Source organism: Tuber melanosporum, assembly GCF_000151645.1.
Source record: "Tuber melanosporum whole genome shotgun sequence assembly, scaffold_25, strain Mel28".
Classification (NCBI taxonomy): Eukaryota; Fungi; Ascomycota; class Pezizomycetes; order Pezizales; family Tuberaceae; genus Tuber; species Tuber melanosporum.
The window spans coordinates 146,416-161,694 of NW_003298919.1; the positions used below are offsets into that span (position 1 = coordinate 146,416).

The 15,279-nt window shown below is 50.4% G+C and overlaps 7 protein-coding genes; 3 read left to right on the forward strand and 4 right to left on the reverse strand.

Annotated features, from left to right (window-relative positions):
* Positions 1-231: 231 nt before the first annotated feature.
* Positions 232-5,050, forward strand: GSTUM_00006213001 (uncharacterized protein; the record flags this gene model as incomplete). XM_002838399.2 has 6 exons in its annotated part: positions 232-2,143; positions 2,202-2,346; positions 2,409-4,137; positions 4,191-4,300; positions 4,359-4,930; positions 5,003-5,050. The coding sequence occupies exons 1-6, from the start codon at positions 299-301 to the stop codon at positions 5,048-5,050; spliced, it is 4,449 nt and encodes a 1,482-aa protein (XP_002838445.1). The 5' UTR covers positions 232-298.
* A 385-nt stretch (positions 5,051-5,435) lies between these two features.
* GSTUM_00006214001 (uncharacterized protein) lies at positions 5,436-5,769 on the reverse strand (the record flags this gene model as incomplete). XM_002838400.2 has 1 exon in its annotated part: positions 5,436-5,769. One exon carries the CDS (start codon positions 5,767-5,769, stop codon positions 5,575-5,577), a length of 195 nt encoding a protein of 64 aa, XP_002838446.1. The 3' UTR covers positions 5,436-5,574.
* A 387-nt stretch (positions 5,770-6,156) lies between these two features.
* Positions 6,157-8,597, forward strand: GSTUM_00006215001 (uncharacterized protein). XM_002838401.2 has 2 exons: positions 6,157-7,644; positions 7,694-8,597. The coding sequence occupies exons 1-2, from the start codon at positions 6,293-6,295 to the stop codon at positions 8,364-8,366; spliced, it is 2,025 nt and encodes a 674-aa protein (XP_002838447.1). The 5' UTR covers positions 6,157-6,292; the 3' UTR covers positions 8,367-8,597.
* A 717-nt stretch (positions 8,598-9,314) lies between these two features.
* On the reverse strand, positions 9,315-9,969 carry GSTUM_00006216001 (uncharacterized protein; the record flags this gene model as incomplete). The annotated part of the gene is made up of 4 exons (XM_002838402.1): positions 9,315-9,422; positions 9,494-9,670; positions 9,737-9,799; positions 9,910-9,969. 4 exons carry the CDS (start codon positions 9,967-9,969, stop codon positions 9,315-9,317), a joined length of 408 nt encoding a protein of 135 aa, XP_002838448.1.
* A 340-nt stretch (positions 9,970-10,309) lies between these two features.
* Positions 10,310-11,473, reverse strand: GSTUM_00006217001 (uncharacterized protein; the record flags this gene model as incomplete). XM_002838403.2 has 4 exons in its annotated part: positions 10,310-10,535; positions 10,588-10,657; positions 10,711-10,762; positions 10,820-11,473. The coding sequence occupies 4 exons, from the start codon at positions 11,471-11,473 to the stop codon at positions 10,388-10,390; spliced, it is 924 nt and encodes a 307-aa protein (XP_002838449.1). The 3' UTR covers positions 10,310-10,387.
* Positions 11,474-12,058: 585 nt separating this feature from the next.
* Positions 12,059-14,241, forward strand: GSTUM_00006218001 (uncharacterized protein). XM_002838404.2 has 5 exons: positions 12,059-12,758; positions 12,817-13,059; positions 13,109-13,150; positions 13,204-13,311; positions 13,377-14,241. The coding sequence occupies exons 1-5, from the start codon at positions 12,240-12,242 to the stop codon at positions 13,845-13,847; spliced, it is 1,383 nt and encodes a 460-aa protein (XP_002838450.1). The 5' UTR covers positions 12,059-12,239; the 3' UTR covers positions 13,848-14,241.
* An 86-nt stretch (positions 14,242-14,327) lies between these two features.
* Positions 14,328-15,279, reverse strand: GSTUM_00006219001 (uncharacterized protein; the record flags this gene model as incomplete). XM_002838405.2 has 2 exons in its annotated part: positions 15,051-15,279; positions 14,328-14,993 (listed from the first exon to the last, which is right to left on the reverse strand). The coding sequence occupies exons 1-2, from the start codon at positions 15,117-15,119 to the stop codon at positions 14,328-14,330; spliced, it is 735 nt and encodes a 244-aa protein (XP_002838451.1). The 5' UTR covers positions 15,120-15,279.

Below are 15,279 nucleotides of genomic sequence, written 5' to 3' on the forward strand. Positions count from 1 at the left end.
TTGCTAATTACGGGGATGATTTAGTATCCTTGGCAATGCACTCTCAGCTCCCGAGATCCCCCTGTGTTCGCTCCGCTCATGCTGGGGACTTGGATTGGTAGTGAAAGAGCTAGCACTGATTAGGTGAGGCTCATGTTGTTGTGCCAAGAAGTCATGTATGTTTTGATTTCCCCTCCACAATTCCCCGTGTTCCTCCCCTCCAAACTCCCTATCTCGACTATACAAACAGTCAACCATCAACCCTCAATTTTAGACAATCTAATACCCTAGGTCAACATCTTATATTTGCGGCGACTCAATGTCGTCAGTAACCCCTGCCAGACCTTCTAGGCGGGCAGCCGCCTCACGACGTACGAAAAAGGTTGTCGAATCCTCAGAGTCAGAGGCGGAATTGGAAGCTCCAGCAATAGAAGAGGGAGATTATGAGGAAGCCGAAGAGGGAGAAGATGAGGATGAAACACCGCCCCCCCGCCCAACACCTCGCCGTAAGTCAAGGAGAATCACTAGTGCACCAGCTCCCGCAGTTGCACCACCGAGAACTGCCAGAACTCGGCGTACACGGTCTGGGGCAGAGCCAGAAGCTCCCCCGTCCATTGCTCCTAAACCTCGAGCAACTCGTACATCAAGGAAAAAAGCCCCACTTAAATTAAAGACTCCAGAGATAGAGGAGGATTTGGATAGGAGGGATGTCTTAGGTAAAGAACAAGTGCCTGGGAAGGGGGATGCTCTTGAACAAGAAGATACGCCCATGGGAGAAGGTGCCGAGGAAGACCCTATTGTCCAGAAGCAAACGCCTCGGCCATCTGCGACACCCGCACGTCTGCTTCCACAAGCCCTTGGACCTACTGGGCAGCTTCGCACACCCTCCCCAACACCATCTGGTCGACCGACACCAGCGGTAGCACCACCATCGGAACAGCCACAACCGGAAGCGGCACCAACTACTCCTATTAAGCCTCTTGAAGGAATGGTGACATCGTCGATGGCCGGAGGGGATGCAGTTACCCCACGACCTACGTCTTCCTATTCAAATAGCTCGCAAAATCCTCCAGTCATTGTGAAGTCCAGGGCAAATGCTCTTTTCCAACAACAGCAGTTGGAACAAGAACAGGGACCTAGGCCTCGGCTGGTTATTACTCACTTAGTGTTAATGAACTTCAAGTCGTATGCTGGCAGACAGGAAGTTGGACCTTTCCATGCTTCATTTTCGTCCGTTGTCGGGCCAAATGGTTCGGGAAAGTCTAATGTCATCGACTCTCTTCTATTCGTCTTTGGATTCCGCGCAAGTAAGATGCGACAAGGCAAGGTTTCGGCCTTGATTCACAACTCGGCTGCTTTCCCGAACCTTGATTACTGCGAAGTCGAAGTCCACTTCCAAGAAGTCCTTGATGCGGCTGGCGGTGGGCATGAGGTGGTTCCAGATTCAAAGTTGGTTGTTTCGCGTCGAGCCTTCAAGAACAACTCTAGCAAATATTACATCAATGGCGGAACGAGTGATTATACCCAGGTTACGACTCTCCTTCGCGGCCGTGGAATCGATCTTGACCACAAGCGATTCCTTATTCTCCAGGGCGAAGTTGAGAGTATTGCTCAAATGAAGCCTAAGGCTCAGCACGACAGTGACGATGGTTTGCTAGAATATCTAGAAGATATCATCGGCACAAGTAAATATAAACAACCTATTGAGGAGTCTGCCACCCAAGTCGAGGAACTTAACGAGATTTGCGTTGAGAAATCTACCAGGGTACAACATGTCGAGAAGGAAAAAAACAGCCTCGAGGACAAAAAGGAGGCCGCACTTGAGTTCATCCGGAACGAGAATGAGCTCACAATGAGAAAGTCTGCGCTTTACCAAATTCATATTGCGGATAGTACAGCGAACATCAATGTCACCGCAGAGATGACCACTCAATTGCAAGCACAACTGGATGAGGAGCTGGAGAAGCATCGGGGCAATCAAGATGAGATCAAGAAACTTGAGAGAAAGTACAAGGCCGGCTCTAAGGAAGTGGAGGAAGTGGAGGCTGCTACAAAAGCTATCCTTAAGGAGCTAGCCAGGAGCGAAAAAGAGAATGTCAAGTTTCAGGAGAAAGAAAAGTTTCTTACCCAGAAGCAGAAAAAATTACAAAAGGCTATTCAGACGGTTTGTCCCCACGGATTTATTTTTAAATGAGTTATATTGCAGGCTAATATCAAAAAAGAATAGATTAGCTGCATCAGAGGCGGCTGCTACAATTGAAAAGCACACGCAGGATCTCGAGAGATTTGGTAAACAGATAGCGACTTTGGAAGCGAATTTGGGTGCCGAAGAGCAGGAGTTGGATCGTATCCGTGATACTCTCAAAGGTGGCCAATCCCAGCTTCCTGATACTAGTGTTTCTTTGAATGAAGTTAATATATATGTATAGAGAAAACGCAGGGATATTCGGATCAGATCGCTGTTAAGCAAAAGACGCTAGAACCGTGGAAGGAAAAGATCAATGAAAAGCAGTCTGCTATTGCGGTTGCGCGGAGTGAGCTTGATATACTTTATGAGAAAAACAACGCTAGTCAGAATGCCATGGAGGAGGCTCAAACGAAAATTGCTGCCATCGACGGGTCCCGCGCTGAGAAGGAACAGGAGCTCAAGGATTGTCAGAAAGAGATTGCGAAGCTCAGCAAGCAGGGTCAGAAAGTGCAGACTGAGCTCGAGAAGATAAACCAGAGGGAGCCGCAGTTACGGAACAACGTTTCTGGGGCAAGGCAGAAGGCCGACGAAGCCAAGGCCTCCCTTGCTGCCACACAGACTCAGGGTAACGTCTTGACTGGATTGATGCGATTGAAAGAGTCTGGTAGAATCGAAGGATTCCATGGCCGTCTCGGGAATCTTGGAACGATTGATGCTAGATATGATGTCGCCATCTCGACTGCTTGTCCCCAGCTCGACAACATGGTTGTGGATAGCGTTGAGGCAGGTCAACAGTGTATTGACTACCTTCGAAAGAATAACCTTGGAAGAGCCAACTTCATTTGTCTCGACAAACTTCACTCTAGAAACCTTAATGCAATTGAAACGCCAGAGAATGTACCTAGGTTGTTCGACCTTGTCAAGCCGAAGAGCCCAGTACTTGCTCCTGCCTTCTACAGCGTCCTCCAAGATACCCTTGTTGCGAATGGCCTTGCACAAGCCAACCGTATTGCGTACGGAGCTAAAAGATGGAGGGTTGTGACACTAGAGGGACAGTTGATTGATAAATCGGGTACTATGACTGGAGGTGGCCAAACTGTCTCTAAGGGAAGGATGTCGAGTAAACTTGTCGCCGATACCTCCAAGGAAGCAGTTGCCAAATTGGAAGCCGATAGAGACGCACAGGAGAGAATCTTCCAGGAGTTTCAGCAACAGCGAGGCGAGCTGGAGTCAACTCTCAGGGATATAAAAGGGCGTATACCAGAGGCAGAAGTCATGATTTCTAAGATTGTGCTCGAGATCGAAGCTGGGAACAAACAAAGGACAGACTTGGAGAAACGGATCCGGGAATTGAGTGCACAAGGCAAAACCTCTAAGGTAGATGACAAACAAGTTTCAACTCTTGAGGGTAGGATTAAGCAGCTGGGCCGAGAAATTGGGGGACTCAACTCCGGAACTGCCGGGATAGAGGACGAAATTAAGTCCCTGCAGAACCTAATCATGGAGGTCGGCGGTATCAAGTTGAGATCACAGAAGTCCAAGGTGGACGGCATTAGGGAACAGCTCGAGACGCTGAACGAACAACTCTCCAATGCCGACATGGCCCGAACAAAGGCCGAAAAGAGTCGAACAAAGGCCGAAAAGGCATTCAACGGCAGCACCAAAGAGCTTGAGAATATCGCAGTTGAGCTTGAGGAGTTGCATGAGGAGATCCAGGACCATGCAAAGCTGGCCGAAGCCGATAACGCAAAGGCGGAAGAGGCACAGGCTTATCTCGAGGAGAAGTCAGAGGAACTTGCTGCTGTTAAGGAAGAACTTGATGAGAAGCTAGGCGAACTCAACAAAACTAGGGCTGCTGAAATTGAGATGAAGAATAAGTTGGAAGAGCACCAGAAGGCGCTTGTAGATAACCAGAAGAGGTTAAGGCACTGGGAACAGGAGCTAAGCAAGCTAGAATTGCAAAGTGTTAGGTATGTTGTTACTGCGGTTATGGGTCTGGGCTTGGTACTAATATCGGTCGCAGCGATGGTGCTGAGGCAACTGAAGAAGACCTTAGTCTGCCTGAGTACACTGAAGATGAACTGGCAGATATGGATAAGGCTCAATTGAACGGCGAGATTGCGGCTCTAGAAGGTTCGCGCCCCGTTCAAAGCGGCCCGTTGTGGTGGATGTTGATTTGAATGCTGAATAGAAAAACTGCAAAACGTGAACGTCGACATGGCCGTCCTTGCCGAGTACCGTAAGCGCGTTGAGGACTACCAAAGGCGAAGCAAGGACCTTGAAGAGTCAGTTATCGCGCGTGATTCTGCCAAACAGCGGGTGGATGACCTCCGGAAACGACGACTCGAAGAGTTTATGGAAGGATTTAGCGCGATCTCATTACGGCTAAAGGAAATGTACCAAATGATCACTATGGGCGGGAATGCTGAGTTAGAGCTTGTCGACAGTTTAGATCCCTTCTCAGAGGGGATTCTCTTCAGTGTTATGCCGCCGAAAAAGAGTTGGAAGAACATTTCCAATCTTTCCGGTGGTGAGAAAACACTTAGTTCCCTTGCGTTGGTGTTTGCTTTACATCATTACAAACCCACTCCGTTATACGTCATGGACGAGATTGATGCTGCGTTGGATTTCAGAAACGTCTCTATTGTCGCTTCGTATATCAAGGAACGAACCAAGAATGCCCAGTTTATTGTTATCTCTCTGAGAAATAACATGTTTGAACTCGCAGCACGGCTGGTTGGAGTGTATAAAGTCAATCACATGGTAAAACATTCCTCTCTTCACCCTTCCTATTTCTATTATTTATCTAGAAATTGTGCTAACCACTGCAAACAGACTAAGAGTGTGACTATCGAAAACCAAGATTATATAGAAAAGCATTAATTTCTTTTGCTTTTTATTATTGCTTTGTATCGTGGTAGGGTGGGTCTCTCTGGGGTTAGGGTGCGGTTTTATTCTATTATCACTCTAGAAACGTGGGTTATTGGGTAATCATAGTTTTTTTTTTTTTTTTTTTGCAATCACTGTTTGCTATCCAGAACTGGGCGGGCAGAGCCTAACAAAGAAGCTCATGGTTTGGTTCTAGAGAGAAAAAAAACCCCGTGTCACTCGAACGCCCAAATGCTTAGCAACGCCTCCAGCATCCCAAACCAGAACTATTCGAGTACTTGTACTGTACTAGTACTGTACACTAAAAACCGACCCTCTTGATAAATTTTATGTTCTTAAGCCTCTTGTACAAGTACTCGTACACTCTTTTTCCGCTTAGTAATAGATATAATATTATATAAAGAAAGTAGCACCTGGTGATTGTGGTATCATACAAGTAATTTAAATTAGCACAACAACAACCCTCCCCGCATCTGGTCACTCGTCCCAAACTCACCTTTCGCTTCCCAAGACCTAAATTACGGGTAATCCTCCAAGTCGATCACCCGCACTTGCATTGCCGAGTCCAACCTACAGTACTTGTACAGTACTCCCAGTGACTCTTTCCCCTTCCCCCACTTCTGCACGCGACACCGACTTCGCACACGTACGCTTCCAACACGCGACTCACACGCAGACCCCGTGACAAAAGTGCAACTCGTCGAGTGAATCATAACCCCGCGCGAACAAGGACTTTATATATATATATGTATCTGTCCCCCCCCCATGGCCCTCTTTCCCCGCCTTGACGAAAAGGGCGGAGCATAAGTGTCAGGGGTGAAATTCGTTGATGGTACTTGTCCAGTACGGTACCGTATGGCACTCTGCACGAGGCACAATGCAAGTCATTGTTTATCGGTACAGTATTTTGGTTCGTTGGTTCGTCAGGGGGAGTCAAGCCGTGCTGCAGAGCAGTTGTGGTATTACTCATAGGCGCACGCGTGATTATTAGAGTGAGATAAGGCGGAGGAGTGTGCAGGGGGAGGGGGGGGGTATATATATTAGGAGGAGGCGCTTCCGCTGTTCTTTTTTTTTAAAAGTTCGCACATGTACTTGTACGAGGTACACTTTGTTTTCCTTCTTTTCTTCTTCTTGACTCCTTATTTATTTATTTATTTACTCGAGTACCGGTATGTGAGTGAATTGCTCTGAGTCATATCAAAAAAAAAGAATAGATAAACAACCCCTGCGCCCAATATGGACGCTGCTACTCTCCGAACAACTAGTGAAGAGAAGAATGACCCTGAAGCCATGTCCTCCCCCTCCTCGCCCCTAGAGACCGCCGAAGCCACCACCACCCCTCCACCAACCTCCTCCTCCACCTCCCAGCCAACAACTCCGCTAACCGAAGCCACGGATCCCTGGGAGGAACTCTCCACGGGCACCGCGGAAACCTCCCTGTCAGCCACCTTCTCGGTGCTGAAGGGGTACAATCGCGTCCCGATCTACGAACGCAGAGCGCAATGGCTGGCAGAGCAGCAGTCCCGGCGCGAGCAGGTATTCCACCATCGCCTGGCGCTCCCGCGCGGGAATGCTGGGGATTTCAACCCGAACGCGGACCTGCCGTTTCCAATTACAGCGCAGTTCTTGCAGTCGTATGGTGGGGGGGAACAGGAGAGAGGGAGGAGGGTGCATTGGAGTGGTAATCGGGAGGGCGGGGGTTCGGGGAGGACGGTGGTTGCTGCTGGGATGGTTGTCGGGATGAGTGAGGGCGAGGAGGAGGAGTATGAGTATGAGGAGGAGGGGGAGGGGACGTCAACGATTGCATCGCCAGTTAGTGAGCGTTCGGAGAGCGGTGTTCATGCACTCGTGCCGTCTCCGGTGCACCGGGGGGAGGAGGAGTCGGGAGTGTTTAGGAAGCCGAGGCTGGATAGGAAGACCAGCGGCATCCCCAGCTTCGACAGTCTCTTCGAGACGAAATGGGATTTTGATATGCTCATTCGAAATGTCACTCATGCTTCGAGCAAAACTAAAAAAGGTTGGGTTTTAGACGAACCCAAGACTTCTATTAGGCAATCTAAAGATATCCCCATGGCTTCCTCCTCTTCGTCTTCGCGAGTCAGCGAGAGCTCCATCTTCGGGAGCATGCACGGATCGAAGGCGACCTTTGGGAGTTACTTGAAGTACCTCCAGAGTCATCGCAGGAGTTATTCTTTCGGAATGCTCCTCTTCGGATGTCTAAGCTTGGTCATGTTGCAGAATAGATTCCTAATGGCAGGAATAATGACGGAGACACCTTTGGCGCAGGCCAGGTATGCTTACGAGGGGTATAATGCTTCGCAATATGCCACTATAGACTTCCCGGGACTCCTCTCGACCGAGACAGCGTTGGAGAAGAGCCTTGCAAGCGTCGCTGCAGCACCCGCTCTTGCCAGATTGCTAAAACAGAGTGAGATAACTGTCAGCGATCTGAGCACCGTAGTCCAACACAGCGACCTAGACTGCAAGCACACCCTCTCGGACCTCCTCCTCAAATTCGCGACTCAAGCGGGAGACGTGGCAGGCTTACTCCAGGCCTTTGAAAGCACCGTCAGTCGAGCACTCACTCAGTAAGTCACTTCCCACCCCCTCCTACCATACCAAAGCTGACAAGTCCAGACTCGACTCCGCCAACGCCCAAACCCTCCAGCACCTCAACCACCACCTCCCCCCACCACTTCCATTCTACAAATCCCTCCTGAGGAAAAACCCCCACCACTACTACCACCTCCTGCCCTCACAAACGCAACACCTCTCAACCGCCCACGAAATACTGGCGCACCACATCAACAACACGCTCTCAGCCCTCGCCCAGGAAACCGGCGCAATCCTGCGCTCCCTGAGGACACTCTCCCACCAACACGCGCCAATCTACGCATCCATAGTCCGGGAATTCACCGCGATCGAGCGCGCCCAGACTACCCTGTGGACGCGCGCTCGCGGAGTGGACTACAGCGAGAGTAAGGAGTTACTCGCGCTTGTGGGCACGTATGAAGAGAAGGCGCGTGGGTACGTCGAGAGGGTCGGCATGGAGTACGTCGCGCTGCGTGGGGAATTGGTGGGTTTACGAGAGGGGTTGAAGGAGGCGGGACGAGTGAGCGGTGGTGAACTTGTTCCATTCGAGGCGCAGATTCGCGCTGTGAGGGGGATGGTGGAGTTGAAGAGAACAAGGGACGCACGGATGAGCGCGAGGAGCGGCTGTCTGGGCGGGGTAGGGAAGAGGAGCGGTGGCGGCGGAGCGGCAGTGGGGTATCGCGGGCTGTTCAAGCCGACGAAGACTAAAATTACTTAGAGAAATGGAAAGACCGGAAAATAGTTTGTATACATGCACCATATTCCGGCCCCTTTTCGCTTGGATTTTAGGGAAAAAACATGTCCCCGGAAGGATGGGAGTTTGAGAACGGACGGTGCACGTCTTTCAGAAAAAATTGTCTGGAGAGATGGGATTTGCAAGTCGAAATTGATTTTCCTTGCGTACCGACGGGACGGACATAAGTTGGGGCAAAATTGGCACACAGGAAAACGACCCTTCCCCTCTCCGACTCGAAAAACGAGTTTTTGCGAGAAACATAGATGGAAGCTTCCTCCTCCCGCTTTCCTTCCTATATTACTGCTTTGTTCACTTCACTTTGTCGATCAAGCAAGCGTACGTATTCTCCTTCGTTCATTTGTAGTGTATGCATAGAATATCACTATTTGTCGCGCCGCTATCACCATTTTCCTGCCTCTTGCATCGCTCCCCCACCGTTTGACGTCCTGTCTATACCCTGCCCTGGCCCTACATGCATTTATCTCTCAAAATCACATCAAACCCTATACACCCTCATCACTATGCCATCTACGCTACCCTCACCTTTTCCCTCTTTTTCCGATTACCATTCTTTCGGTCGGGTTCGATTGCTCACTTTACTCTTTTTTCTTTCGTTGCGAACGATTGTGTGATAGGGAGCGATCGAGCGAGCGAGCGAGTGGCTTTCGGGGGGGTGGATAGATTGATGGAAACGGGGCAGGGAAATTCACGGGGCCTGATTCGACAAGACGTCTGAAGGAAGGAAGTGGGGGGGGGGGCAGGGAGGAGAGAGAGAGAAATTGGGTTGCTTAAATTGTCTTCACACCTTTTTTCCTTCTATATCAAGTTAGGTATGATACTTTGTTACTATCATAGGTAGCAACTGAATTGCACAACCATATACCACCTATTGAAAAGCAATACTTTATCCCCAATCACCCGCCCCCCTCTCTAAATCTTCGCCTTCAATTCCTCAAACAGCGCCTTCAACCCGTCCATGTCAGTAGCCTGTGCCGGCCACTCAATCCCCAACCCTTCCTTCGCATTCGGCTTCGGAATCTATCACCACCCCACCAAACCGTTAGCCCTCCGTCCTCCTGTACAAGATATGGCTCGATAAGAGAATCTACCATATGGACATGAACATGATCGACAAGCTGATGCGCCCCACGTCCGTTGTTCTGCAGAATGTTGTACTCCACTGCACCGGCCGCTAATGCGAGCCTCTTTGCGGCGGGGAGGAGCTCGCTGAGCTCTGCGTCGGGCACGTCGTGGAGCTTTTCGCCGTGGGTTTTGGGAATTAGGAGCTGGATGTGGGTTAATCATTTGCCCACTTGATTGTGGGGGGAGGTGTGGAAGAGGGTGGGGATTACAGCGTGTCCGCGAGAAAGAGGATTGATATCGAGGAATGCTAGGATTTTGTCGGTTTCGAGGAGCTATAGGGTGTGCTGGTCAGTGCTGTGTGGGTTTCTTTCTTTTCCGGATTGGAGTGCGGGGAGCGGAGAGGGGGAGAGTGGGGAGAGATTGGGAAGTGGGGTAGAAAAACCTTGAAGGAGGGGATTTCGCCACGGATGATTTTGCAAAAGATACAAGCCGCAGCAGACATTTTGGTGGTTAGTTGGGCTCTGTTTGAGTTGGCGGCTGCAGTGTGATGATTGATGGTGGTGTTTTATTGTTTGGAGGTTGATTTTGCGTGACGGTTTGATGGGTGTTTGGCTTCGGGAGCTGGAAGTCGGGAGTTTTTAAAAGTTCCCTGGGTTTTTGGTTTGTCACCTTTTTTTGGTAGTCTAATTGAAGAATACCGGTATTGATACAAGTGGCCTTGCGTATATTATTGCAAACTATGCTATAGTCAAAATGCTGTAACCTTTCGTCAATATATTAGCACTATTGTATGTGAAGGTCTTTTGGAGTAAAAGTTACTACTCAGTACGTTGCCAAAAACATACAAGTAATTTTAAATTTTATCACTGCTGCCACGCTATGCTACGATTGAAAAACTAGCCCTCGTTATCTCCCATTCATTACTTGTACCTCGGAACCCCCCTTCCCCTAGCGATCCCACTGCCCCGCCCTCCCCGACCACCCCTTGGTCCACGGCGGGCAGGGGTCTTTGTAGGGGTCGGGACCCTTGGTGGAGCGGGTTCGTGAACGAAGGATTGGTCGTTTGTTCTACGATAAAAGGTCAGGCTCCCAATTATAAGAGGAAGGGGGGGGATCACACAAGAATGTAGTTTCAGCGTCATAATCAGATCTCCAACCGCCATGCTGTGAACCACGGCCCGCCGATCGACCTAAGAGAAGTCAGAGCAAACCCCTCAAACCACCAAACGCAAGCTTAACAAACCCAACGTAACCTCATGCTCCTCCGCTCTCTTGAATGACTCCTGAACCGGCGCCTACGGGAGAAACCATTAAGCTGGCTCCGTTACGTTGAAAGATTTGAGGGGACAAACTTCGGTAAAATCCACGCAGAAAGCATTCATGTTCAATCCATAGAGAAAACTAGCGAAGCTCTCGCTAAACCTGGATAAGCTATCATGCATAATCTGCATATCCGCCATATTAACTTCTAGGGTAGTCACGGCATCCGAGAGCTCGGCGAATGCAGGTTCGAGTGCGTTGAGCGGGAAAGCATCATCAACCGTTTTACCGGCAAGGGAACCACGCGAGGAGCGGCGTAGCGGAGTATGCGGACGAGAGGGAGGCCGAGATCCAGACTTGTTCTGACGATTGGACGATGAGGGAGTAGCAGCTGTTTCTGTCATATTGGCGGTAGTGGTGGCGGTGGTAGTGTAGAAGGGGTACTCGAGCACAGGACGAATGCCGGTGTGATAAGTTATGGATGAAGAAATGGATGATGACCTGACAGTCATGTCTGCTCGGGCTCGGCTCTGGGTCACAAGTGTATCGTCACCCGTGACATCTGTGTCACGGATAGGGTTGGACGGGGGGTGACGTGATGTGGATGGTCGGAGGATCTCGCAGCCGAACTCATTTCCAGAAGTCTCACGCGTTACATGCGGCGCAGTACAAGCTCCGGTACCGATAGTTCTACCGCTCTGATGATAGGATAACAAGTATACGAACTTTCTTTTGTCATCACCCATTTTTTCAACCCAACAGCTACTAATACAGATTACGAGTTACTGTTGGTTGTCACACAGATGTCCATCCATCTTGCTCTTCTCATCTTACACTCAGTGTTTCTCAGTGGCTGAGCTTCCTATTTCCTGCCCTTTTATGTGACATTCTATCATATTCGTCACCATTCCGGTCCAATTGGGTACTCGAGTACGGAATCAGCGGGTTAGGGCTGCTTTATTCTGACCCAAAAAAGGAATTAATACCGGTATCATACTCGAGTAGAGGGAAAGAGAGAGAGAGAGAGAGAGGAAGGGGGAAAAAAGAAAAATATATACATTATTATTATAATATAGGAAATTCGAGAAAAAAATCCCCTAAACTCAAAATATATTACCCTTTTCACCCAGAAAAATTAAAGCTCTCCCTCCTTTTCACCAGGACACAGAAAGGGGAGGCCCACCCAGAAGAAGGGAGGGGGTGATGTTCAAATCTCTTCCTCACACATTCCTGCGCAGCACAGGCACATCTTCCTATATCCACTCACGTCCGCGGCAACAAAGAGCATTCCGCAGCTTCTCCTCCTCTTTCTCCCCCTTCTCCTCCTCCTCATCGTCGCCATCTATACCCAGATTCCCTCGCTATTCCCGTCCAATACATTACCTGCTACCAGTCGCAGTCGTAATAGCGGCGTACGCTCTCGCGAAATTCTCGAATCCTAACTTTTCGCACCTGCATTCCTTCCGCCCTCAAAAGACTTCCTCCTCGCAACCCATCTTTCTGACGCCCACCATGTCCACCCCCGGATCAATTGCTCCCGGGCGTCCGGAGACACTAACGAAAGAGGAGGAAGCCAAGCTAAAGGAGTTCTGGAACACAGCACTGAAAGTATTCGGCGTGAGTGCACCGGAAGGTTCCGAGTCCCCTTCCCAAGCCCCTGCTACTGCCGAGGAGAACGGCGACCCCGTGACGTCGCACACCTCACCGGACAAGAAGAAGAAAACGCTCGGGAGACTGCTTAGCCGGAAGGAAAAAACTGGCGCTCCAAGGAAGGAGCCGCCAGCCGCGACCGATGCGGGTGCTGACATAGCGCTTGACGCCTCGGATGACAAGTATGGTCACACAAAGGAGTTCAAAGCTGCGCTAGCCTCGCAGACCCCGTCCGAATTGCGAGATGCCTTCTGGAGCATGGTTAAGTGCGACAACCCTGACGCGCTGCTGCTGAGGTTTCTGAGGGCGAGAAAGTGGGACGTGGACAAGGCGCTGGTAATGATGGTCGCTACCATGAATTGGAGGTCCAAGGACATGAATGTATGTCTTGCCTCGGCCCCATGCATGAGAGCCGTTACTGACGGGATTGTTTTGCCAGGTACAAACTGTTGTCGGGAAGGGCGAAGGCGGAGCAGCAGCGGAGAAGGATAATGACTTTATGATGCAGTTGCGTATGGGAAAGTGTTATCTCCATGGACTGGACAAAGAAGGCCGCCCTATATGTTTTGTCCGAGTGAGACTGCATAAGCAGGGTGAGCAGAGTGAGGAGAGCCTTGAACGGTACACAGTCTACATCATGGAGACGGCCAGGCTGATGTTGCAGCCTCCGGTTGACACTGCTGTAAGCAATCTTCTCATGAGTTGTACGAAATATCGCACTAACTCTACAGGCGGTTGTCTTTGATATGACTGGGTTTTCTATGGCGAACATGGTAAGAACTCCTAACCCCAACGGGAAATAGCGGAAGAGACCTAACTTCCACAGGATTACGCCCCTGTAAAATACCTGATCAAATGCTTCGAAGCTCACTACCCCGAGAGTCTCGGAATCTGCCTCGTACATAAAGCCCCATGGTTGTTCTCAAGCATCTGGGTGATTACACTCCTCTCTCGGTCCACTCTTCTTACCCTAATGCCACGACACTAACATCCCAATAGGCCGTAATCAAAGGCTGGCTCGACCCCGTCGTCGCCTCCAAAATCCACTTTACCAAAACAATCGAAGACATGGAAGCCTTCATCCCTAAAGAAAACATCCCCAGAGAACTGGGCGGCAGCGAGGACTGGACCTACACATACGTAGAGCCAACCCCCGACGAGAATGTCCCGCTGGAAGACGAGGCACGCAAAAACACGCTCCAATCCGCCCGCGGGGAGCTAGTCCGTAAATACGAGAGCGCGACGCACGCGTGGATTGCCGGCGGCGAAGCGGGTGAGATTGCTGCTGCGGAGCGTAAAGCTATCGCTAGGAAGCTAGCCACCGGGTACTGGGAGATGGATAAAAACTTGCGCGCTAGGACGGTTTATGATCGTACCGGTGTGCTGTTGCCGAATGGTCAGGTGGACTTTTATGGTCATAGAAAGAAAAACGCTGGTGCGGTGGAGACTTCGGAGGATGACATTGATTAGTTTGATTTTTGTGATGGTTTTTTATTTTATTTCATCTTTCTCTTGTTTGGAGGAGGAGGAGGAGGAAGGGTGAGGGTAATGGTTTTTGAAAGTTTTTGAGTATGATATGATAGGCTAGATACCATGATCTGCGGGGTTGGAGGTGGGAGTTGGGATGGGATGAGGTGGCTTTAGATAGGTTTTTTTTTTTTTTTTTGGTTTGTTTAGAGGGCTTATCGTACTTCTAGAGATATATTTGCCGAGCGGGAGAGGGGAGATACCGGTGACGTCTGATTAATACTTGCAATCATATCATGTATTGTATAAATTGCGCTTGTGGGTATGTAACTATATAGAGCGCTTTCTTTCTTTCTTTTTTTTTTTTTAAAAAAAAAGGGGAGGGGGAAACAAGAAACTCCTTGCCCAAATTCCATGCTATGATGTAGCCAACCGGCCAGTGGATATACAGTAGAACGGAGTTGATGTATATATGAAACAAGCTTACACCGCCGGTCTATACCTATCGGCCCTTCTAGCACTTACACCTCCGCCGGTCGACCATCTATCCCGTCTACCCTCCCTCTCCCTCACCCGCGCCCTCTCCCTCTCAACATGCCCACCACCCCCCTCCCTCTCCCACTCCGCAAACCCCGCCCCCTTCTCGGGGCTCGGATACTGCGCCCATCGATCAAACTCCTCAACCCTCTCGTACGGACTCCTGAGGAAGGCATTAAGCTCATGCACGAAAACGCCGGCATTCCTCCTACCCAAGAACTCAGCGAGCATGTCCTCAGCGGCACCGCTCGCGCTCTTGAGGTCCACGCTCTTTAGTATGGCGATGACGTACTCGAGCACGAACTCGGCGTTGTCCGCCAGGAAGGCGAACGTGGAGAGTTCGCGGCGGATGAAGGCGCGCGCGCGCGATTGCAGGTGCTCAGAGGCGAGGAAGATTGCCGGGGTGAAGTTTGTGTGGTTGCTTAGCCGGTTGGCGCCTACATGGCTGGAGCGCAGACCGTGCGTGTAGATGTGGCGTCTTGTGAGGATTGAGGAGGGGGGTGGGGATCGGGGACGGCGAGGACGGTAGGGGCGCCTGCGGGTGTCGGTTGTAGTTGAAGAGGAGGAGTAGAAAGTGGGTTTCGAAGGCGCTGGTTTCCTAGGGACGTTATGCTGGGTTTTACATTATTAGTTCAAAATCATATGATACGGGAGGTCATGGAAACTCACTTTAACGCCCCCAACCTCTAACCACTCGATCGCAACCTTGCACAGTGGGCATAGGGGCTTAACCTCCATCCACGTGAGTACGCAGATATAATCGTACTCATGCCCGCACGGGTTCGCAACGGCTCTCTCGGAGATTGCCTCTTGGCATATCACGCACGCTGTAGCTTCTTCAGCTTCCCCTACCTTTGATGGCGGCGGCGATGGCGTCGGCGATGCGATCCGTCGTCGC

Excerpts from the sequence above, each read along its gene's own strand:
- GSTUM_00006218001 (XM_002838404.2), top strand. The coding sequence starts at position 12,240 with ATGTCCACCCCCGGATCAATTGCTCCCGGGCGTCCGGAGACACTAACG. Across the intron at positions 13,060-13,108 it reads AGCCTCCGGTTGACACTGCT|GCGGTTGTCTTTGATATGAC; the intron begins GTAAGCAATCTT and ends CTAACTCTACAG. Across the intron at positions 13,312-13,376 it reads GGTTGTTCTCAAGCATCTGG|GCCGTAATCAAAGGCTGGCT; the intron begins GTGATTACACTC and ends ACATCCCAATAG.
- GSTUM_00006215001 (XM_002838401.2), top strand. The coding sequence starts at position 6,293 with ATGGACGCTGCTACTCTCCGAACAACTAGTGAAGAGAAGAATGACCCT. Across the intron at positions 7,645-7,693 it reads GTCAGTCGAGCACTCACTCA|ACTCGACTCCGCCAACGCCC; the intron begins GTAAGTCACTTC and ends TGACAAGTCCAG.